Source organism: Tamandua tetradactyla, chromosome 20 (genome assembly GCF_023851605.1).
Source record: "Tamandua tetradactyla isolate mTamTet1 chromosome 20, mTamTet1.pri, whole genome shotgun sequence".
NCBI classification, from domain to species: domain Eukaryota; kingdom Metazoa; phylum Chordata; class Mammalia; order Pilosa; family Myrmecophagidae; genus Tamandua; species Tamandua tetradactyla.
Window position 1 is genome coordinate 8,232,156 of NC_135346.1, and position 24,079 is coordinate 8,256,234.

Genomic DNA, 24,079 nt, shown 5'->3' on the forward strand with positions numbered 1-24,079 from the left:
AGATTCTGCTAGAGATGTTTCCTGCCCCATTGGAGGGGTGATAGTTCCCATCATTTCCTTAGAAATACGGTCTATTGGCAAGAATAAAAATGATATTTTCTGATTAAATCCACTTTTTAAACTTTTTTTGATAAGAATTTTCTTGGTCTTGATTTTGCTGGTATCGGCACTATAAATTTGCTCACATCTCTCCATCATTTGCCAATCCTACTTCAGCCTACAAGGCTGAAAATAACTCCCGGATCTTTGCAGGAAAGCAGAGTAGGGGTCCACTACTTCGTAAGCCTTCACAGGCCCCACATTTTCCATCTCAACAGGTGGGAAACCCGGGATTGTCATGTCCTCTGAGAACTGAGGCCCCCACTCGCCATCGTTCCCCACCTCCGTGCTTCTCAGATAGGTGTTTCCAACCACTCCGAGGTGCTTGACAAGAGGTGCTCAAGGGTGCTGGCTAGAACTGGGGCGTAGGCTGGGCTGGGAGGGGAGACACCGGGATGGGCAGACGGTTTCCTGAGTGGCGGGCGCGGTCCCGAGCGGGGAGAGAAAGCGCAGCGGCGGCGGATGGAAAGGGACAAGGACTGAAAACGCGAAGCGTGGAGGGCCGGCAGCCCCGGCACAGTGGGCAAGGGGTCGCGCCAGGACAGCACGGGTGGTGGGGCCGGGGGTGGGGGCGAGTGGGGCGGGAGAGGCGAGCGCTGGCGGGGGGCTCCGGGCCCCGCGATGAGGTCAGCGGAGCCGAAGCGCGGGGAGGCGGGCTGCGGGCGGCCGGGACGCGGCCAGGAGTTGGGAGGCCGGCGGAGGGGGTGGGACAGGACGGGAAATGGGACCGTGAGCCAGGGCCGGGGGAGGAGAGCGGAGGGGGCGTCGGCCCTGTAGCCGGAGGCGGCCCGATCCGGATCGTTTCCTTCCGGGGGGAGGCCGGCTCCGGACCCAGGCGCGGGCCGGGGGCGCCCGAGGGCGGGGGACGGGGAAGTACCGCGACCGGCACGGCTCGGGGCTGGCGGCTCCTCCCCCCCGGCCCGTTGGGAGCCCCGAGGCGGGGTTGGGGGGGTGGGGGGGAGCGGGAGGCGGGGAGCAAGGGCGGGGGCTCGGGGAGGAGGGAGGAGGGACCAGGCGCGCCAGTGACAGGGTGGCAGCCTAGGAGCGGACGCGTTGCCGCTGCCGCCGCTCCACCTCCTCCTCCAGCTGCAGCTCCCCTCGCCGCCGCCGCCGCCGGGAGAAGTTTCACTCCCGACCCTCGCGCGGGGCTCGGGTGCAGGGCGGAGCGGGCGGCGCGGCCGGCAGGTACAGCCCGCGGCGGGCGAGGCGCCGGGAGCTGCGGCTGGGGCTGGGGGCGCCTGGGCCGAGGACGCGCGGGCGGGGGCGGGGTGGGGAGCCGGGGACCCGCGCGCCGCGCTCCGCCGGGGGCCGCCGCGATGGCCGTGCGCTCCCGCCGCCCGTGGGTGAGCGTGGCGTTGGGGCTGGTGCTGGGCTTCACCGCCGCGTCCTGGCTCATCGCCCCCAGGGTGGCCGAGCTAAGCGAGAGGAAGCGACGCGCTTCCAGCCTCTGCTCCTACTACGGCCGCTCGGCCGCCGGCCCCGGCGCCGCCGGGCCCCAGCCGCTCCCCCAGCCGCTCCCCCAGCCCCAGCCCCAGCCCCAGCCGCGGCCCGAGCAGTCGCCGTCCCCAGTGCGCCGGGAGCTCCCGGGGCCGCAGCTTCCCGACGCAGCGCCGGGAGTTGCCGGTTCTCGGAGCAGCCCCTGGCCGCAGCCACCTCCTCTGCAGCAGCAGCGGCGGCGAGGACGCGAGCCCGAGGGGGCGACGGGGCTCCCTGGCGCCCCAACGGCCGAGGAGGAGCCCAAGGAGGGGGAGCAGCAGCCGGGCGGCAGGCCGGGGAGTAGCCACAACGGCAGCGGGGACGGGGGCGCCGCCGCCCCGAGCGCCGGACCCCGGGACTTCCTGTACGTTGGGGTGATGACCGCGCAGAAGTACCTGGGCAGCCGCGCACTGGCGGCTCAGCGGACCTGGGCGCGCTTCATCCCCGGGCGCGTGGAGTTCTTTTCCAGCCAGCAGCCCCCCAACCTCGGGCCCGGCCAGTCGCTGCCACCCCTGCCTGTCATCGCGCTGCCGGGCGTGGACGATTCCTACCCGCCCCAGAAAAAGTCCTTCATGATGCTCAAGTACATGCACGACCACTACCTGGACAAGTACGAGTGGTTCATGCGCGCCGACGATGATGTCTACATAAAAGGTGACCTCCCGGCGCCGGCTGTCCCGCCCGCGCGCTTCCCCGCCTCCCATCCCGGATGCCAGCCCCTGCCTCTGCCCCTGCCCTGCCTCTGTCCTGCCCAGCCCTGGTGCTGCCTCTCGGCCAGCACGTGCTCCCGCTTCCCGCAGCCCTCCCTTCCCCACCCACAGCCCTCCCCTCCCCACCCACAGCCCTCCCCTCCCCACCCACAGCCCTGGCCCGCTGTTCTTCCCCTCCTGCCGTCCGGACCCTCCGCACACCTGCCCGGCTTTATCCTCCCTCCCCCGTCTCGCTGCTCTCGTTCCCGCCCCACGGTTGCACCTTCCCCTCCATTCCCGCGTGGAAGAGGTGTGGAAGGGAATCCTAGAGCTAATCCCAGGGCCTTTTCCACCCTGCCGGCCTCTGAGAGCCCCCTTCGCGGTCGGCTTCCCATGTCGGTCCAGAGGGGCGTGTCCCCGATGGGGGAGGGGAGGACGGAGGGCGCCCGGCCAGGGCGAGGCTGGAGGTCGGCGTTCTCTCTTTATCCCGCCGTCCTTTTGATGAGACCGGCGCTAACCCCGCCTCGGGCCTGGTGAGGTTGAGCAACCGTTTCAGCTGTCCCGGAACCTCCCCTCAGCGTTTTCTGGGCTTTCGCAGTCCTCGCGGCGCGCTGGCACTCCCGGGGCACCCCGCTACCGCCCCCGCCCGTGCGCCCCTCGCCTCCCGCCGCGGCTCTGGACAGCCCGGAGGGGATGAGCGTGCTGTCCCGAGGCGTGCTGGGAGGGGACAAGGGGAAGGCGCCCCCGAGTCCGCCCGACCCTGGGAGCCCCAGGCTCTGCCAGTACTGGGTCCTCTCCACTCCTTGGCGGTGGCCGCGGCGATGGCGAGAGGCTGGAAGCCCTTCCCAGACCGCGCGCAGCCACCGCGCCAGAAACTTTCTGGTCAGTTTTGAGAGAGGCTTGCTCCTTTGCCCTGAGTCCGGGTAGAGCATTTCTGAACTCAGGCGGAGCGAAGCTGCTCGGAGTCGAGTAAGTCTTTCCATGGCAGTCAGTGTGCCGCGATGGGGAGGGGCGCGGAGAAAAGGCAGGGTGGTTCTGAGCGAGGTCTCTGCGCTTCCCACGTTTCCTGGCCTCTTGGTCAGAGGGGGGCAGTCCTTGCTCAGTGCAGGCTTCCGCCGGGAGCCTGAGCACTTTCTGCTGATCCAGGGGGTACGTTTCACGGGACAGACCTGTTCCGTTTTTACAGGAGTGAGCATAGAGTTAAAAATCTAGAGATTTGGGGGCCTTGGGTTTGGAGGAGGGAAACCGCTGTAGGGCTGATTGGCATAAGGAATATGGATTATGGGGTATAAAAATTGTGATTCATCTCTAATGCATTAAAGTAAGGGCTGATTCTAGGAAAAAGCTTCCACTCCCTTCGTTTGGAGGAGGGAAACCGCTGTAGGGCTGATTGGCATAAGGAATATGGATTATGGGGTATAAAAATTGTGATTCATCTCTAATGCATTAAAGTAAGGGCTGATTCTAGGAAAAAGCTTCCACTCCCTTCTAGTGGCCTTGTCTTCCGTGTCTCATTAAAATTACAAAGGTTTCCTGTTGCAAGTTTGCAGTAATTTGCAGAGAATTTCTAAAATGCCTTAACAGCATCTACTGCTGTCATTTATTTTAATGCTTTGGAAGATTGTCAGAACAGTGAGTGTTCTGTTAAGAATGTCTGTTAAGAATGAAATGCATTTTGTATTAAAAACCCAATAGGAGTCAGCTGAAATTCATTGATATCCAGGGGGCTTGGCATGTGAGCAAGATAATGATTGCAGAGGCAGTGCTCATGAAAATTGATAGTTAAGAAACTGACTGTGAATATAAAGAAGGTGATTCTCTACTCATTCCAGTGTTTCACTTTGTAGAATACAAAATGCTTTTGAACAGTTTTATCCACATAATTGATTTGTAGGTGTTTTCCTGGGAAACACAAATGAAAGGTGAAACCAAGTAAATCATTTCATTTTAAATAAATGTTTATTTTTGTCTAAAAGGCACCTTCCAAAATTAAATTTCAAGACATTTGTTTTTATGTGTGTATACAATCCATTTCAAGATTGTATATACACCGCTTCTGGGGTGTATAGGATTGACATTTAGGGTTAAAGACAAAACACTAAAGTAAATCATTTATAAGCAAATATAATTATTGGATATCAACACTCTGCCAAATCAATGCTAAGTTTCAATATTTAATATTAGTGTTTATTTCTGGGAATTTTCTTCGTACTTCAAATGTGCTGAGAAGTCTCTCCTTTTTCTCCTCATAATTTCATTTTTATCAAAAGAATCTGATAATTGTTAAACTCATCAAGGTTTTGCAGTGACCTTGAAAAGGATTGAAGAGATTGTTTTGTGATTTAATTGATAACTATAAAGTGTAATGTTTAAATAGAATATCGGGAGAGGCTTTATCTGCTTTTCAGTTACATAGAAGATTTGTGGGGAGTTTGAGCCTAATATTGGAAGTTCTGTCCATTGCTCTGTACATGATCGTTGATTGCAAAACTAAGAAAAGGAGTGATTGTTACCTTTCTTTTTGTAGGTGATAAATTAGAAGAGTTTCTTAGATCGCTGAATAGCAGCAAGCCTCTCTACCTGGGGCAGACTGGTCTGGGGAATATTGAAGAACTTGGAAAGCTGGGGCTGGAGCCTGGGGAGAACTTCTGTATGGGAGGACCTGGCATGATTTTCAGTCGAGAAGTTCTCCGAAGGATGGTACCGCACATTGGCGAATGCCTTCGAGAAATGTACACCACTCACGAGGACGTGGAGGTGGGAAGATGCGTTCGTCGCTTTGGTGGGACTCAGTGTGTCTGGTCTTATGAGGTAAGCCTGGAGCTTCCGGGAAAATGTTCACCTGCGACAGGTGTTTGCCCTTTCACCGTCCGAGACGGTGTTTCTTTTTATTCTCTCTGGTTTTTTATATTTGCTTGAACATGATCATGGCAGCCAATCGTGGCCACAAGGGTGACTGTGGGAGGCACTTTTCTCGGACTGTCTGAGGCTTTGTCATTGGAGTGACCGTTAACTTTAGGCGGTGTCCTACATCTGTGGCTGTGTTTTTGGTTGGTGCCCTTTATGTGCTTTATTGGTGGTTAAGTACCAGGGTATCTGTTTCTTGTCTCTACAAAGAGAACTGCTTTTATTTTCTTGGGCTGTAGCCTTTAGCATTTGGAGTCTTTTGTTTTTGCCTTTATCATTTTTGCTGCCAACAACAGATCATATCTCCTTGTTTCCAAATAGTTCAATTCTGAATTTTCTTTGAAGTTTTCATGTGGGAAATTTAACATGTATTTTTTTGGGGGGTGCGTGGTCCGGAAGTCGAATCCGGGTCTCCCGCATGGAAGGCGAGCGTTCTAACCACTTGACGTATCTTTTGAAACAGCATAGAAATGTTATAATGTATCATGATAATTTTTGTTCAGAAAATTTTAACCCCTCTTCCTTTGAGAATTTGTAGAGCACATAAAAAAAGAATAAGTTATTTGGAAAAAGCATAGAAGAAGTTCTGAAGGTGGAAAGTTACTGCTTATTATCCGCCCAGGACCCTGGAATTTGTTTATACCTGCCCCTTTCCCATTTTCTGAGGAGTGACCGTTTTTAATTCATCTATATTATGAACTGTTGGTTTTGTTTTTGTTGCAGTAATTGGTTTTATGATATGCTCTAGACTTCTTTTTATCGCTTCAGAAATTTGTTTTGAAATGGAATACAATTTTATTTAAATAGTTTTCTCAAAAGATAATAGTGATAATAGTGATAAAAGATAATCATTTAAACACTGTATTGTACTCTTCAGTACTTGGCTTTCAGGTAGTTATTTAATATAATTTTAGCTTCTCAGTGCACACCTTTGTGAAGGATGATTTGACTGATTTGATTATCTTTTCAGTTTTTGCATGCCACTTGGTATAGAAGAAATGTTTTATAAAAAATGTGTTCTCTGTGAAGTCATTATACTTCAAGATTGCAAAATTCCATTCATTTTTCTTTTACAAGTATAATCTCACTTTAGTAAATTCTGCTTTCTCGTCTATATTTCCTATACTTAACAAACATTTTGGTTGTTGTTCTGAGTTTTCAGTGATTCTGCTGTGCAGGCTCAATCCATAACTAAAAGACTACTCATTTGTGTTCAGATAGAGCAAAATGTGCTCAAGTGAACTACAAGCTCAAAAATAATTTAATATTTTATTTATAATATGCATACTGTTTCCAGTTAAAATGAAGACAAGTTGTCATAGATGTACACCCTCTCTGTTAAAATAAATGGAATCTGAGGTCCTTTCATTAAGTTAACTGAAACAGACAAACAAAAGTGGCTTTGTATCCTACAGGATGTAACTTGGTGAACACATTTCAGTAAACTTTCATAATATATTTGAATTTAGACTGATACTTGTCCATCACAGACTTCAGAATCTATATGAAACAAATCATTTCAACATTTTTCCGAGCATCAGAACTTATTTTCAAAGAACATACTGTTTCGGAATGTTAGCTTCATCTTGCTAAAGTATTCTATAGAGTTGACTGGGTTTTGAAATTTTGGTCTTTATAAGAGCTACTTAAACAATAATTTTTTTAAAGAATACATGTATTTAATTCAAATCTCAAAACATCATTTAAGGGAATGACCGTAAATTTCATTACCAAGCAATATGCTAAACAATATCTCAATAAAATTAGTAAAGATTCACATACAAAGAAATTCCGTCAAAGCCTTTTAGTATTATGGGTGTGTTCTATGTTTTTGAGACAACTCTGTAGGTCGATTTAGTCATAGCCAAACTAGGATATGACATATGCAAATCCTGTACATCACTTTCCAATTTGTCCATCAAAGAAGCCATTATTTAGGCTGGATTTTAGGGTGTTTGAAATGGTGTCCATCTATGCTACCATTCATACTGTATAGAAAGACTGATCTGTGCTACTTTGGGTTGGTGTCCCCAGTGGAGATGAGATTTCACATCTAGTCTTAGAGCAAGCTATGAAGTTGATCATTAATTTTGTTTCCGTATTTCTTTTAAAAGAACCATCTGTGACAGTATTTTCTGAAAATTCAAAATTTTCCTTCTCTATAGACCTTTCATGGATTTCAGGATTTTGTTTGACGTTTCCTGCTAATAAAAGTTCTTGTGGAGGTGAAACTCTTGTTAGGAAGCACGCTCATGCTTTTTGTGTCTGAATAGATGAAATATCCTTGAAGGAATGTTTCTTTTAAAAATTGTGAACAGGCTTGCATATCTGGAAGGGACAGAATTGAACAAAATATTGAAACATCTAGGTTGCGTAGTTCTCCTTGAATATAAATTATATTATTTTCAATAAAAACTGGGAATCTTCTAGGATTCTTCTTTACTGCTAAATTGAAGTCTATTTTCTCTGCTATATATGCCATTAAACATAGGAGTTGGTGAAATGACAGAGAGAAAATGAGAGAGAGTGAGAGAATAAATATGAGCTTGGATTTGAGTCCCTGCAATTTATTAGCTTCACTGACTTTCACTAGTTACTTTTCTGAGCCTTGTTTAATTCAACTGAAGATGGAGATTATAAACATGTCTACCTCACAGACCACAGATGTGACGACAGATTAAATGAGATAATCCATGTACAGTCCCTCCTATAGTGTCTGGCATATATTAAAATTTCAATAAATGTGATCTGTTATTGTCATAATGCTGCAGAGATCATGTGATGTAATTTATAACACTCATTCATGAATGTTGTTTATTTAATAATTATTGGCAATGGGTGATTCATCTATATCAAAAGGGTCAAGCTAAATTGTCCTTTAATTAGAAAATCCAAGGTTAAGCATTTTTGGAAAAGACTAAGAAACCAATTTGTTGCAGTATTTTGGAAATATAAGAAATCCAGTATTGGCAAAACTTACAGACTTTGGAAGCCTGTTTAAAAATGCATTATAGAGTGTTGTTTTTGTCTTTCCACATCATGCTGGGTAATATCTTCGAGACATAAAGCAGAAAAGCATTATTTAGCAACTCATTATTTAATACACAGATTTAAGATTTCGAATAAATCAGACACTGCCTACATAAAAAGTTACCCTGTAGATTTCTAGATTGGTTGCCAGCACTATCGCCTCTTTTTCTGAGGTTCTCTGGAAGCTTCTGTAGGAAAGGAAGTCAGTACATCTCATTGTATAGTGGACTCACCTGAACATCAGGAGCTTGTCGGTCCAGGCAGCTGAAAGCTTCTCCTAGAGCTGCATATCAGGAAATAACCTGGCCCTTTCCTTCTTTCTCACCATGGGGTCTTGGCGGTCAGGGACATATTTCTTGCTTTTGTTTCTCTGTGTTTCCTCTGTTCACTTTTTCTTTTCTGCCATGCTTTTCATTAGCTTCTCCGTAGGTTAAAGAGCTCATTGCGGGACAACCCTGGTATTCCAAGAGATCACAGGATATGCTCTGAGATCACAGTTAGGGCCAAGGAAGAGCTCAACCTCTTCTGAATAAAGAGCCCTTGGTCGCTGGTGATGTGTAGACAGGCACACAAAAGACCTGTGGTCACTGGAGGTTCTGAGTTAAGATTACCCGTGCTGGGGTAGAAGCATTTTGTTTTCAAGACCATATGGCAGATGGCATACTAATCAGTAGACTTTATAGGTTGCTGTTGTACTCATTTATACTGCACTTTTTATAGGTATGGATTACAAAGAGGGGCATGTTCATGAACAATTATTCTGTTCTAGTTATCCGAGTGTTAGATTTATTGGCATCTACTGTTGGCTAAGACCACATTTTTAGTTGAGCTCTGTCTTGGTTACTGGCTTTTTTTTTTTAGTTATCCAACTACAATCTGCAAGCCTAAGAGGCCACATATGGTTCTCAAACATTATTTGGCACATAGAGTGCTTTAAGATTTTTCTTGTTTTTGTTTAAGTTTTGTGTTTTTGATGCCTTTAGCAAAGCAGGCAGGCTTCAGTTCTCTTCATGTTCCATTGTTGTACACTGAGCTCTCCTTCCACATTTATTTTAACTTCCCAGGCCATGCAGGCATGAGTTTGGATCCTTTGAACCAGATCATCCATATGCTGCAAATTTTCATTAAAATATTTTCTGGAAAATGGAGTAATTTCCCAGTTGAGAATGAGATGACTATTTTCAATACCTTAATTTACAGAAGAATTAATTTTTTTCAAACATAGTTATTTGAATTGTATATCTTATATACTAATATACTGATGCTTGCTTTATTATTGATGTATTTTTAATAAATAATAATAACACTCTCTTGAAAATTGCTTATACAAGTCATTTTCATCTTGTCTGGGCAGAACTGGAAGTTTCCTTGTCACGTAACTTATTTTTCAAACACTAAGATAATTTTAATTCTACTGACTATCTTTTTCCCTGTGAGGCAGTTTTATATTTCATCTTTTGAAGAGTAATTTTCAGAACAGTTCCTATTTATCTTTTTAAAGTTTGTAGTTAAATGGAACCAAAAGATTATATATCAAAGAAAGCTCCTAGTTGGTCAAAATATTTCTCTGTAGGTTTAAAAAATAGTTTCTATGATTAAACAGCTTTTTATTAAGGTCTTTAGGGAGTTAGCTTCAAACCAGAGTGTCTTATAGCCCATTTTGGCTATAGACACCCTCGAAAGTCCCATTATTTCACAAAAGAATATATCCCTGAAATGTTTCTCTGGGCTTGTAAGTCATACCAGAGGCTGACAGCATGGAGAAATGAAAGTGTGTGTAAGTTCTCCATGACATATGCAAGCAGGTCCAAATAGCTGGGTCCTTCTCACTGGGCTATTGTACATTCCTCTGAGCTCCCTCCTATTTCTTGTGAACTCTCCGTTTTTCTAACGCTAATTTTGCTCTACAATGAACATGATCAATACTCTAAAAGGTATCTTAAAATGTTTGCAAAAGTGTAAGACTAGACTTTTGATCTGCAATTTCTCAAAAATCTTTTCTTGGTTCCGATGTGGTCACAATTTCATTTTAAAATTAACCATAAGCAGTAAGCTGCTCACACCTGCTCTTCTAGCCCCATCCCACTTGTCAGTGAAATCCTCATGCATTGATTTTATGAAGTTTCTTTTCTGTAACACTGTTTTCTTCATCATACAAAGTAAAATTGCATTTCAGGTTGATGAAGAAGCCTGGTATAGTTTTTAGACATTTCACAGGCTTAGCTAGTTCATTTTCATTGCTAATGCATGCCTTGTCACCTGAAGTGTGTCAACTTGTGCTTCCCAAGAGGAAGATTTTCAACAGTTGTGAGAAATTTTAAGTTTGGGACACACGTCCTGGCGATTTGAGATAAGCTATATGATATAAATACTTGCTTTAGTTTTCTATGTCGGAACTCTCTTTTTAATTGAACACAAGTGTTCTTAGTTCTCTGATCAAATTCCAAGTCGATTTCCTACTTGCACTCTCTTTGTTTTGGTTTTAGGAAGCTATGTTTTATAAAATTTCTATTTCAGTTCTTTTTCAGCCTGTGAATTAGTGCCTAAAATACAAAGGAATATATTCTTTTACATACCTATATTACTTTTTACTTGGATTATGGTATGTTACTTCTTTGGAGAAAAAGTAAGCAGTTTTACTGGAGCAGCTAAGTTGAACAGCTAAGCAGTTTTATTGAGATATAATAACATACCTTGCAATGGACCGGGAATCGAATCCCAGATCTCCCACCTGGCAGGTGAGAATTCTGTCACTGAGTTACCCTTGCACTCCCTATATCATGCTGTTTTGACAACTGTAGCTTTGCAATGTGCTGTAAAGTCAGGAGGTGTGGGAACTCCAACTTTGGTTGTTTTTTTTTTTTTTCAAGATGTTTTTGGCTATTCAGAGACCGTTTCCCTCCCATCTATATTGGTGATTCTCTTTTCCATTTCTGCAAAATAGGCTATTGGAATTTTGATTGACATTGCATTGGAATCTGTGTATCAGTTTGGTTAGAATTGACGTCTTAATGATATTGAATTTTCAAATCCATGAACAGGGAATGTCCTTCTATTTACTTAGGTCGTCTTTGATTTATTTTAACTATGTTTTGTACTTTGTGTGTACAGATCCTTTATGTCCTTGGTTAAATTTATTCCTAGGTATTTGACTCTTTTATTTGCTATTGCAAATAGAATTTTTTTCATGATTTCTTCCACAGATTGCTCACTGCTGGTGTATTGAAACACTACTGATTTCTGCATGTTGATCTTGTATCTCACCATTTTGCTGAACTCATTTATTAACTCTAATAACTTTGCTGAGGGTTTTTCAGAACTTTGGTTATATAGGATCATGTCATCGGCAAATAATGAAAGTTTTACTTCTTCCTTACAAATCTGGATGCCTTTTGTTTATTTTTCTTGCCTAACTGCTGTAGCTGGAACTTCTAGCACAATGTCAAATAACAGTGGTGACTGGGGTGACTTGACTTGTTTCTGGTCTTAGAGAGAAAGTGTTCAACCTTTTATCACTGAGTGTGATGTTACCTGTGGGTTTTTCATATATGCCCTTTATCATCTTGAGGAACTTTCCTTCTGTTTCAATCCTTTGAATTGTTTTTACCAGGAATGGGTACTGGATTTTGTCAAATGCTTTTTCTGCATCAATTGAGATGATCATGTGATTTTCCACTTTGATTTGTTAATGTGATATGTTACATTAATTCATTTTCTTGTTTTGAACCAGCCTTGCATACCTGGAATAATACCCAATTAATCGTGGTGTATAATTTTTTTAATATATTGTTGGATTTTTTTTATATGGCGTTGAATTTTATTGGCAGGTATTTAGTTGAGAATTTTTGCATCGAAGTCATTAGTGAAATTAGTCTGTAATTTTCTTTCCTTGTGGGTATCTGTATCTGGCTTTGGTGTTAGGGTGATGTTGGCTTCATAGAATGAGTTAGGCAGTGTTCCCTCTTCTCAGTTTTTTTTGAAGAGTATGAGCAGGACTGGTTTTAATTCTTAAATGACTGTTATAAATCATTTGTGAAGCCATCTGGAATTGGGCTTACTTGGTTGGGATATTTTTGATGATTGATTCAATTGCTTTACTTGTAATTGGTCCGTTGAGGTCCTCTCTGTCTTCTAGAGTCAGTGTAGGTTGTCTGTGTGTTGCTAGGAATTTGTCTGTATCATCTAATTAGTCTAATTTGTTGTCATACAGTTGCTCATATATCTGCTTATGATCCTGTTTATTTCTGTGGGGTGAGTAGTAATATCTTTCCTCTAATTTTTTATTTTATCTATTTTCATTTTCTCTCCTTTTTTTCTTGGCAATCTGTCAATTTTATTAATCTTCTTAAGGAAACAACCTTTGATTTTGTTATTCTCTCTCTATTTTTTTTATTATCAATTTCATTTATTTCTACTCTAATCTTTGTTGTTTCTTTCCTTCTTGCTTTAGGATTATTTGCTGTTCTTTCCCTAGTTCCTGCAGGTGTGCGGTTAGGTCTTTGATTTTGGCTCTTCCTTTTTTTCTAGTGTAAACTTTTACGGATATCAGTTTTCTTCTCAGCACTGCCTTCGCTACATCTCATAAGTTGATATGTTGTGTTCTCATTTTCATTCATCTGAAGATAATTATTAATTTCTCTTGCAATTTCTTCTTTAACCCACTGATTGTTTAAGTATGGGTTATTTAATCTGCTTGTATTTGTGAATTTTCTAGTTCTCCGCTTGTTTGTTTTCCAGCTTCATTCCATTTTGGTCAGAGAAGGCGCTTTGTATAATTTCATTCTTTTTAAATTTATTGAGACTTGTTTTGCAAACCAAGGTGATCTATCCTGGAGAATCATCCATGTGCACTTGAGAAAATTGCGCATCCTGCTGTTGTGAGGTACAGTGTTCTGTATGTACCTGTTAGGTCTAGTTCACTTATTGTCATATTCAAGTTCTCTCTTTCCTCATGGATCTTCTGTCTGGATGCTCTATCTATTGATAAGAGTGTTGTGTTGAAGTCTCCAACTGTTCCTTTTTCTAGTTTTAAGATTTACCTCCTGCATTTTTGTGGCACCATGGTTAGGTGCATACATAGTTATGATTTTTATTTTGTTTTGATGGCTTGCCCATTTATCAATATATATTATCCTTCTTTGTCTGTTATGGCGGTTGTGTATTAAAAATCTATTTTGTCTGATATTAGCATAGCCTCCCCAGCTCTTTTTTGGTTACCATTTGTGTGAATTATCTTTTTATATCCTTTCATTTTCAACCTAATTGTGCCTTTAGGTCTAAAGTGAGAGTCTTGTAGACAGCACATAGTTGTGTCATAATTTGATCCATTCCACCAATCTATGCCTTTTGACTGGGGAGTTTAATCCATTAACATTCAGTGTTATTACTGAAAGGCAGTACTTACTTCAGCACTAAACTTGAACTAGCTAAAACTGTAAATAAAAGGGAAAACATTATTACTGACCCCAGAACTAAAACAGGAGTATAAGAGAATACTATGAACATGGAGATAATCTAGATTAAATGAGCAAATTCCTAGATGCACAAAATCTACCCACACTGACTCCAAAAGAAATAGAAGATATCAACAGACCAATGTTTTACAATTCAAAGTAAAGAATTGAAATAGTCATCACAAATCTCCCCTAAAGAAAGCTCAGGACCTGATGGCTTCACTGGTAAATTTGACCAAGCAATCCGAGAAGAATTAACACCAACCCTGCACAAACCATTTCATTAAATTAGAATAAGGGAACATTCCCTAATTCATTCTGAGACCAGTATTGCCTAATACCTAAGCCAGGTAAAGATGCCTTATGAAAAGAAATTTGCAGACTGATCCCTTGTGAATATAGATGCAAAATTCTTCAACAAAATATCAGCAAACCAAATCCAGCGGCACATCAAAAGAACTATACAGTACAGCCAAGTGGGATTTATTCCAGGTATGCAAGAGTGACTTAACATAAAATCAATTGGTGTAATCCACCACATTAATAGAACAAAGGGACAATACCATGTGGTCATCTCAACTGAGGCAGAAAAGGCCTGTGACAAAATCCAGCACCTCTTCTCAATAACATTGCTTGGAAAACTAGGAATACATGGAAACCTTCTCAACATAATAAAGGGTTTACATGAAAAACCACAACTAACATCATATTTAATGGTGAAAGACTGAAAATTTTCTTCTAGATATGGAATAAGACCAGATGCTCACTGTCACCCTTGCTATTTAACATTGTCCTGGAAGTTTTAGCCAGATAAATTCAGCAAGAAAAAGAAACAAACAAACAAACAAACAAAAATCAAAAAAAAAAAAAAGAAGGGGAGTGAAAGATATAAAAAGAAAGGAAACAGAATATATAAATATATTCTATAAGTCAACAACAAAAAAGACAAACAACCCAGTTAGAAAATGAACAAAATACTTGAATGGGTATTTCTACAAAGAATACATACAAATGGCCAAAAAGCACATAAAAACATGCGCAGAATTATTAGCCATTAAAGAAATGCAAATGAAAACCACAATGAAGTACCATTTTACAAGCAATGGAATAACTACTATAAAAAATGGAAAATACCAAGTGTTAAAGCGAAAGTGGTAAAGTAGAAACACTAATTCAGTGTTGGTGGGAATGTAAGATGGTGCAGCTGCTGTAGAATAGAGTTTTGTGGCTCTTCAGAAGGTTAAGTATAGAATGACCATATGACTTGACAATCCTATTTCTAGGTATATACCCAGAAGAATTGAAAGCAGGACCTCAAGCAGATATTTGCATGACAATATTCATAATGATATTATTCACAATTGCCAAAGGATGGAAGCAACCCAACTGTCCTTCAATAGATAAATGGATGAACAAAATGTAGTATGTATAGACAATGGACTATTTGGCCATGAAAAGGAATGAAGTGCTTATATATACCACAGCATGGCTGAACACTGAAGGCTTCATATTGATGAAACAAGTAAGAAGCAAAAGGATAAATACCATGTGATCTCACTCATGTGAAATAATTAGAATAAGACAATTCATAGAGTCAGAAACTAGAAAACAAAGTCCAGGTGGGGCTATGTATGGGGAGTTAGTGTTTAATTGGTATAGAATTTCTTTTTGAGGTGATGGAAAAGTTTTGGTGATTGATGCTACCACAACATTGTGAGTGTAATTAACACCACTGAGTTGTATATTTGAATGAGGTTAAAGGGAGAATTTTATGTTGTAGATATGCTACTGGAATATAACAAAAACAATAACAACAATCAACACAATGAACTCTAATGTAAATGATGCACTATAGTTAATAGTACAATTATAATATTCATATATCACCTGTGGCAAAGATACCACACTAATGCAAAGTGTTAATTGGGGTTGGGGTGCTTATTTTTTTGTTAAATCTATGATTTCTCTAAAAAAGCAAACTGTTTATTGAAAAAGTTCACTTGGAAAAAGTTTATTGAAAAAGAGCACAGTTCACTTGGATATTTGATATAAACACCCCCATTATAGCCTGGGCTACAGCACAGAAGAGCAATCCTGCAAGGGGAATTCTACTTGGAAACAATGCAATTACGGTCAAGCACACAGTTGCTTGGCACCTTTTACTTTAAAATTTAGAATATCCATCAGAGAATCTTCCATATATATATTACTTCTCACTGAAATACTTCGTATTAGGTTGGCCAGCAGGTTGTTGGACGTCTGCTTATCCTCTGGTGAGAAGCTAGAGGGCAGCTATTGTGTGCTGCCTGTCAGGTGCAAACCTGTGGGTTGTGCTTTGCTCATCAAGAGAGGGTGCAGCTGCCCGCTATAAAAGGAAGAATCCTCAAATCGGATACCAGATGGTCACCCCACCTGAGGGGTTCAGAGAGGTGCAAGAGAGTTCCTAACAGCTTAGCCTTGAGTTACTAGTTTGGTTACCTTCTCACTGATGTAATTATTCAAAATATCTGTTTTCATAAATGCTAATTTAATTGTAAGGTAAAATTTGCATGCAAAAATTAAAATATGATATATGAACATTTCAGTGAAAACATGATATATATTAATAACTTAATGTCTTGTTATACAGAAATAAATTCCATATGAAATAGGGATATTGAATGTCCATGATGAGTGTGCCTCAGAAAACATGAAAAACATAAAGTGTTACTTAAAATACTGTTGAAACATTCTGCTTTTGAATTCAGGAATCTCACATCTTACATAGCTAACCAATTTCACTTTTCCATATATATATATATATATATATATATATATATATATATGGATTGATTGATTGAGTGCTTTCTATGAGGTGTGGTACTAGCTCTTGGGCTATAGCAGTTGACAAACACACAGTTTCCTTGTCCCCTTGGAGCTCACTCATGGTCTTGTACTGAGGGAGAAGTCAAGCTTCTGATGATCTCTTGCACTCAATTCGATGAGTTGGGTTTCTGTCGCTGGTGTCCTCCTCAGTTATTTTTTTATTGTTCATTCTGATTCATGACATCTCCAGTTGGGGCCACCAGCAGTACCTCTATTTCAGAGCTAAGGATCAAAAGATTCTTACTTCAGTTTCCTTAAGTTAGCTTCTTCTTTTCTTTGTGTTATTATCCCCTGAAGAGGAGGAAAATAAAAACTTAATAAAAGCATTCTTTAGGGTATATTGTCATATTTTGTGCTTTCTGCATGCCACAAATCACTGGGATTTTGTTTTTGTAATTAAATGTGGTGCTATACCCCGGCATCAAATCCCAGCTCTGCAGTTCACTAGCTATGTGACCTTAGACAGTTTAATCTCTTTATATCTCCTCATCGATCAAATGGGGATAATAATAGTACTTACTTCGTAGAACCATGGTAAAGGCTGAATGAATTAATGTGTATACAAGGCACCCAGCATCGTGCCTGCCGGTATGAAACATTCTGCAACTGTTATGCAATTTTGCAGAAAAGGAATAGCATAGCAGTACCTACTTTACAGAAATGTTGTGAGGAATAAAAAGGTCAATTATTAGAAATTCTTAGAATAAAGTTTGACTCATAATAAGTCCTGTGTAAGTTTTGATGATTAAAACGTGACTCATAAACTTGCAGTCTCTTTCTGAGTGATTGATTAGATGTAGAGGTGGAACAAGAGAGAAAGTTTGTGGTGATGCCTCAATTTTGGACTTGGATGATAGTAATTTTCCTAGAGATTTTTACAGGAAAAGTAGGTTTGAGTGGGTGGTGTGGTGTGTTGGAGGCATGGCCAGGGGATGGGGAGAAATGAGTTACGTTTTATATTCATTTATGCAACAAATATTTACTATCTAATGTGCCCGTCAGTTTTCTGGGTGTTGGTGTTAACAGCACTCAACAGAATAGTCAAAAGTCCCTGCCTTATTTCCTAGAAAGAAAAGACAATGCATAAGCAGGGAAGGCGGCTAAGGAATGCAGGTGGTGGGAGTGGAGCAGCATGGCCAGATGGGAGATACCAGAGAGAGAAGCTTTCCACTGAGGAGCAGGAAGTACACAAGTCTCCAGGTTAGCGTGGTTGGTGTGATCAAGTACAAGGCAGGAGACAAGGGAAGCTAGAGTTGAGTAAGGGCCTGGGAGAGAAGCAAAAGTGAGATCAGAAATGAAAAGGGGGTGCAAAATTGGGGACGATACCATGTACAGCTTTGCAGCCCATTGTAAAAACTTTGTAGTGAAAAAGTGAGACCTGTGTGATTTTGACAACTCACCCAGATTAGGCAGGCAGGGAAACTGACTCATTGTATTATAAGGTTAAATAAATAATTTGTTTTAAACGAGCTTTACTAATAGGTGAAACACTTAATGCTTAAAATTTAAAGAAAGCTACTGCGTAGCCATAGGATGAAAACATTTATTTCATTTGAAATTTAATATGTTAAAAGTACTTATTTATTTCAAGTTGTTTAAAATTTGTTTTTAGTGCTTGTTATGAAGAGTAATATTTAAAAATGGTTCCAGAACCAAAAAGCATAAAAATACACACAAGTTAAAAATACCCTTCCCGTTTCAGCCCTCCGTCTGCCTGGAGAAGCCTCCCTGCTGCTAACTGACCACTCTTTTTTTCTTTTCACATTTCCAGAGTTTCCCTCACATATCATACAAGTAATCATATAAAATATTTCCCCCGTTCTGTTTATCACAAGAGGCAGCATATTACACTCCTTGCTCTGAGCGTTGCTTCTTTAATTTAACGTATATTTCTTGGGGTTATTCTTATATTAGTACCCACATGTGGTCCTCATTATTTTTTTAAACGCTACAAGTGTCTTAAAACAACCGAACTGTTATTTTAAAAGAAGTGCATGCACTTCTGGGAGAGCAAAATGTGAAATGGATTGCACAACGCCTAAAATCAGTATGTGAATTCCCATTCTGTGTAAAGTTCTTTAAAAAGTTCAAAAGAGTAGCAGTCTTCCTAAATAAGTATCTCTTTTTAATATGTCTCATTCGTTTATTCTACAAATATGTGTTGAATAACTCCTTGTTACAGGATACCTTGCTGGGGCTGGCTGGTGAAATTTATAGTCCCACAGTGGGGATAGCTAATAAACAAATAAGCAGATAGACAAGATAGTCACAAACGCTTATAAAAAATGAACAGGAGATGCAGGAAAGAGTACAGGTGGAAGCCGCTTTAGATGAATTCACCAGGAAAAGCCTCTAGGAAGAGGTAACATTTGAACTCAGAGGCAAAGCATGAGGCTGAGCCTAGGGTGAGTTCAGTATCCAGCCTAGGAAGTAGTCAGTGCAAAGGTCCTGAGGCCTCCAGAAATGCCTGGAGGCCAGCATGGAAGAAGTGTAAAGTCCAGATGGCAAATGGTATGAGGTTGAGGTTCCAGAGAGGCAGAAATCACTTGACCGAAGAGAAACTTAATAAGAGAAATAGGAAGGCTTGAAAGATTTTAAGGAGCTGAGTGGTGTGACTTGTTTATAACTTTATGTCCTTTTATTCTCATATTTTTAAAAATAATATGTATTAGAGCCTTTAAATCATAGACTGATTTTAATATGTATATATTGTGATCTGAAAGGTATCTTGATGCAAATTGTAATATTAAAAACACATTTTATATTTCTTGAATAATATTTTTACTAATTATACATATGTAAAATACTTAATATGTGAGCTTGTGAGGATAGAATTAATAGCAGTCACAAGCTGCTTTACCACTAAAGGACATAACGCAGTGTAAGTGTCCAGGTGTACATTTGGGCTTCCATACGTGATTCAGCAGAGCTTGTTTGATATATATTATTTCATTGTCTAGTTTTCTGCATTAGGATTACAAAACAAATTAAGGGTCCTTAAAACACATAACATGGCACTTTATCATACATTGTATTTTTGTCAATGAACCGAAGTTCTTTTTATTTCCCTTGAAAATTTGATTGTTATTTTTAGATAGGCAATTTACCACTTATTTATGTGACATTATTTGTGACGCTGGAGGTTATTCGTATAATATAGAATCATTTGGTAAAGTTTCTATGTAAAATGGCTTTAGTTTAGTGTCATATCATAAGATATATGTTTTTCTTTGTAAAACTGGATTTATGAACATACAGTTCTGATTCGTATCTTACTTAATTGAATTGTAGATCTTTTGCTACAAATAGATTTAGAGCATGATAACCTTAGACTAATTACATACCAGATAAGTCTACTAGCCTTGATTTTCTACCCAGCCTAATTGTTTATATTAAGACCCATGGCTTCTCTTACAGTTGTTTCAAATGTTGCGTTTCTCATATTTGATCTTAATCTTACCTTGGTTTCCCTTTTTTATTAAATAAGCTTTAATGACTTATGAAGTTGTGTTATATCACATTTCAACAAGAATATGTTCTGATTTTGGAAACTCTATGGAAAGATCCACCATAATCAAATAACTTGGTTAATTAGCATTGCTCTTTTGACAACATATTCTGTAGTAGTGTTTGTGAATGTTTTATTTACATTGGTGAAAAGCCTGTAACTGATGATTACTCTATTATATGTATTTGTTACCATAATTTTTATACATATTATGCAGTAAATCCTTCATACAGTTTGCCTAATACCTGATCAATCTAAAAATAGTTTTAAATCCATCACAGTTGATTTGTTGTTTCATTGAAAAAGAATTGAACGGTATACCGTAAATGTGTTCTTGGAAAACCTCAATAACCTAATGCATGTTAGTATATTAATTAAAACATGCAATTACAATTATATATTAATTATGACACTTCCATAATAAAACCAAATTGCTTAAAGAAAACTATAAATGTAGATATTTTCATGAGGCCTTGTAGGGCTCTAGTTCAGGTAAATTTAAATTTAAATTTTTTGTCCTTTCTTTTTCTATCGTGGCTCTCTTAACTAAGTTCTAATTTTTTTAAAGTTACTTAAAAATTTTAAAATGTTTTTATTGTGCAATACAACATATAAAAAAATAAAGTAATAATTTTCAGAGTACACTCCAACAAACAGCTAGAGAATAGATTACAAAGTTCAGTATGGGTTACTATTCCACAGTTTCAGGTTTTTCTTCTAGCTGCTCCAAAACACTGGTGGCTAAAAGAAATATAAGTATTTTTCTGAGCAGTCATACTCATTTGTTAAATCTTATCTTCTTCACAATCGATTTTTTTTGTGTGAAAAATAACGTGTATACAAAAAAGCAATAAATTTCAAATTACAAGTCAACAATTAGTTGTAGAACAGATTTTAGAGTTTGGTGTAAATTACAATTCCACAGTTTTAAGTTTTTATTACTAGTTGCTCTGAGATACAGAAAACTAACATATTAATGGTTCAGTAATCATATTCGTTTGTTAAACCCTACCTTGTCTGCATAACTCCACCATCACCTTTGATCTCTCTGTCCCGTTCTTTAGGGGTATTTGGGCTAAGGCCATTCTAACATTTTCATGTTGGAAGCTGTCTGTCACTAATATGGAGTAGGGAGATGGAACTAGCTGATATTCTGGAGAGCCTGGGCCCGCTAGGTTTTAGGACTTGTCTAGTCCAGGAACCCATCTGGAGGTTGTAGGTTTCTGGAAAGTTACCCTAGTGCATGGAACCTTTGTAGATTCTTATCTATTGCCCTAGATGTTCTTTAGGATTGGCTAGATTGGTTTTGGCTGGGGTTTGGCAAGTTATGATAGGTAGCAATGTCTAGCTGAAGCTTGCTTAAGAGCAACCTCCAGAGTAGCCTCTTGATTCTATTTGAACTTACACTTTTCCCCTTTTTGGTCAGGATGGAATTGTTGATCCCACAGTGCCAGGGCCAGGCTCATCCCTGGGAGTCATCTCCCACATCTCCAGGGAAACCTTCACCCCTGGATGTCATGTCCCATGTAGGGGGGAGGGCAATGATTTAACTTACAGAGTTGGGCTTAGAGAGAGTGAGACCACATCTTTAAATGAAGTTTAATTTTTAATTTCCTGCCCCTTATGACCCTTATTTTTGTTTTGTGGTATTCATAGTGTTCAAATACTATCATTAAGTTGTAGTCTTCCTCAATCCATTTTTCAGATTATTTCTTAGCTGAAGAAATACAGCTGCATTGCCTTAATTTATTGAAACATCATGCATTTGAACTACCCTTTTCTTGCAAAATGAAATTGCCAGATTTGGACAGAAAATATTGAATCTTCTTACTTAAATTTTGACACTTTTAACAGATGGGTTTTGTGTTAATAACGCTGTGTTCAGAGATGTAAAGATCAGTCCAAAGCACCCTCAAACCTTCCAAGGTTTGCAAAAGCCAAATTTCATTTGAGTTAGGCCAAGATCTTATTTAGTCAGATATGTCATTTGGAGAATCGCTTGAAACAGTTGATAATGGGTGAAATTGATTTTATCAAATTTGACAGTCAGTTTTAAAATGCATCTGGAAATAATCGGAGGAAGTTCAGTTTCATTGCTTTCCACGTTTTGTTGTGTGGCAGCATTTATCAGTTTTGCGTGTAAATATATAAGTATTGCTACTTACAATTCCTAATTATGTAAAATGTGTGCTTTTATTTTTTTAAAGGATCTTTGCTTCCATCTCATCCTTTGCCCAAAAGAAAATTTGTGACTGAGAACACTGTGTGAAAAAACATATTTTTAGAAAATTGAGTGACAAATCTTTTTCTCATTGCATCCCATGTCTTTGTTCTAGTGTTGAATTCCAGTTTAGAGATACGAGTTCATTAGATATCTAGTCAGCGTCCACAATTCCTAGGTAAACTACATCAGGGAAGATTGGAGTCCTATATGATAATTTTTTTCCAGTTTGTATATAGTTATTAGTCATAGATTTTACTTTTTTTTTTTTTTTTTTTTTTTGGTGGGGAGTGCGTGGTCCAGGAATCAAACCCGGATCTCCTGCATGGAAGGTGAACATTCTACCACTGACCTACCCATGCACCCTTATAGATTTTAGGTACTAGAACCCATGAAAAATGCTTGTTTGTTAGTTCATGTTTGTTATTGTTTTTTTTTTTTCTGTAAAATAAAATTGTTGTGGCTTGGCATGGGATCTAGTAGATTTTCCTTAATTTTAAAATTGTTGGGTTAACTGGCAGCATTTTTAGAGCTGTTCTAATCAGCTTTGTTTCTTTGAAATGCTATACTTAGTACTGAGTTACATTTAGATGAGCCCTTGCATCATTTTAACAGTTAATATATGTAACTGGTGAGGAAATGGAAGCCAGAGAAGGCATTTTTCAGTGCAGAAAGCAGTGTAGACACCTGACAGATGCTGACTGGTATGGCTTGGTGTGAGTCCGTGCATTTGCATTCTGTTGCATTGTAGAATAAATAATATACTCAGAAATATCTGAGAAGTCTAGTATTTTACGTGTGATACTGATGAACAATAATCTAAGTTCTTTAACATATATGAATATGTAAAGTATATGAATATATATTGAATATATAAGTATTATATATAATATATGAATATATAAAATATTAACATGCACTAAATTGATATGGAGTTAATAGCTATAAACTATTGATCATTCATTATGCACCAAGCCCTATACTGGGGCCTTTTACATACTTGGCAGGACCCTTAGGAGGATTAAGTGAGAAGTATCTTTTGCTCCATGCTACAGATGAGGCAGCCAAGCTCACCACAGTTTAAGAATTTTCCCAAGGTCACACAGCCTATGAGCCCCTGGAACTGGTTTGAATTCTGGTTTATTTGATTCTGAAGACCATATTCCTTTCTAAATGTTACATTGACATTATGCCTAAGGATTCAAAGAATGGTATTTCATTTTTATTTTAAAACTACCAATGTCAGGTTGAAAAAGACAAGTTCAAGTATCTTCAGTATAAGGAAAATGGAGAAGAAAAGAAGGGAGGTGATGAAGGTCAGTCATTAAAGACCCAAAATGGAGAACTGCCGCCATCAAATTCAGCATCCTTTCCATTATAATGTCAGTATTACTAATAGCAGTAAAGAACCTCTTTATCTTTCCAGGAGAGACTGGTTAAGAGTGAATGCAAGGGACCTCAGCATGTATGTTTATAGGAAAATATCTAAGAATAAAGTTTTTGTTTTCAGTAGAAAGAGAAAATTGTATATTTTACTGTGTCTCAGGGCAGGAATAAAATTATAGGCTGTCGGTTTTATCTCAAGTAGTTGTTTTTCTTTCAGCGGTACTATTTAGGAACAGAGTGTACCTGGGTATATATTTCACACTAGAAGAGGACTCATCATTTTAACTAGAAAATATTCTGGCTTGATAATTTCTGTATGTTAAAAGAAAGAAGACTTCTCATTTACTGCTCAGAAATGCATGCACACAGAGAAAATTTCTCAGGAATATTTAAGTTTAAAAAAAAGTTAATATTTTATAGAAATCCTATTATTGCAGGGATTTTT

The 24,079-nt window shown here is 40.0% G+C and overlaps 1 protein-coding gene across 1 annotated transcript in view; it reads left to right on the plus strand.

Annotated features, from left to right (window-relative positions):
* Positions 1 to 1,415: 1,415 nt before the first annotated feature.
* The window catches only part of CHSY3 (chondroitin sulfate synthase 3), a 235,734-nt gene continuing 213,070 nt past the window's right edge, over positions 1,416 to 24,079 (plus strand). Inside the window, exons 1-2 of the mRNA XM_077138326.1 lie at positions 1,416 to 2,229; positions 4,792 to 5,075. Coding sequence (XP_076994441.1) covers positions 1,416 to 2,229; positions 4,792 to 5,075 — 1,098 coding nt within the window. The remainder of the gene's footprint in view (positions 2,230 to 4,791; positions 5,076 to 24,079) is intronic.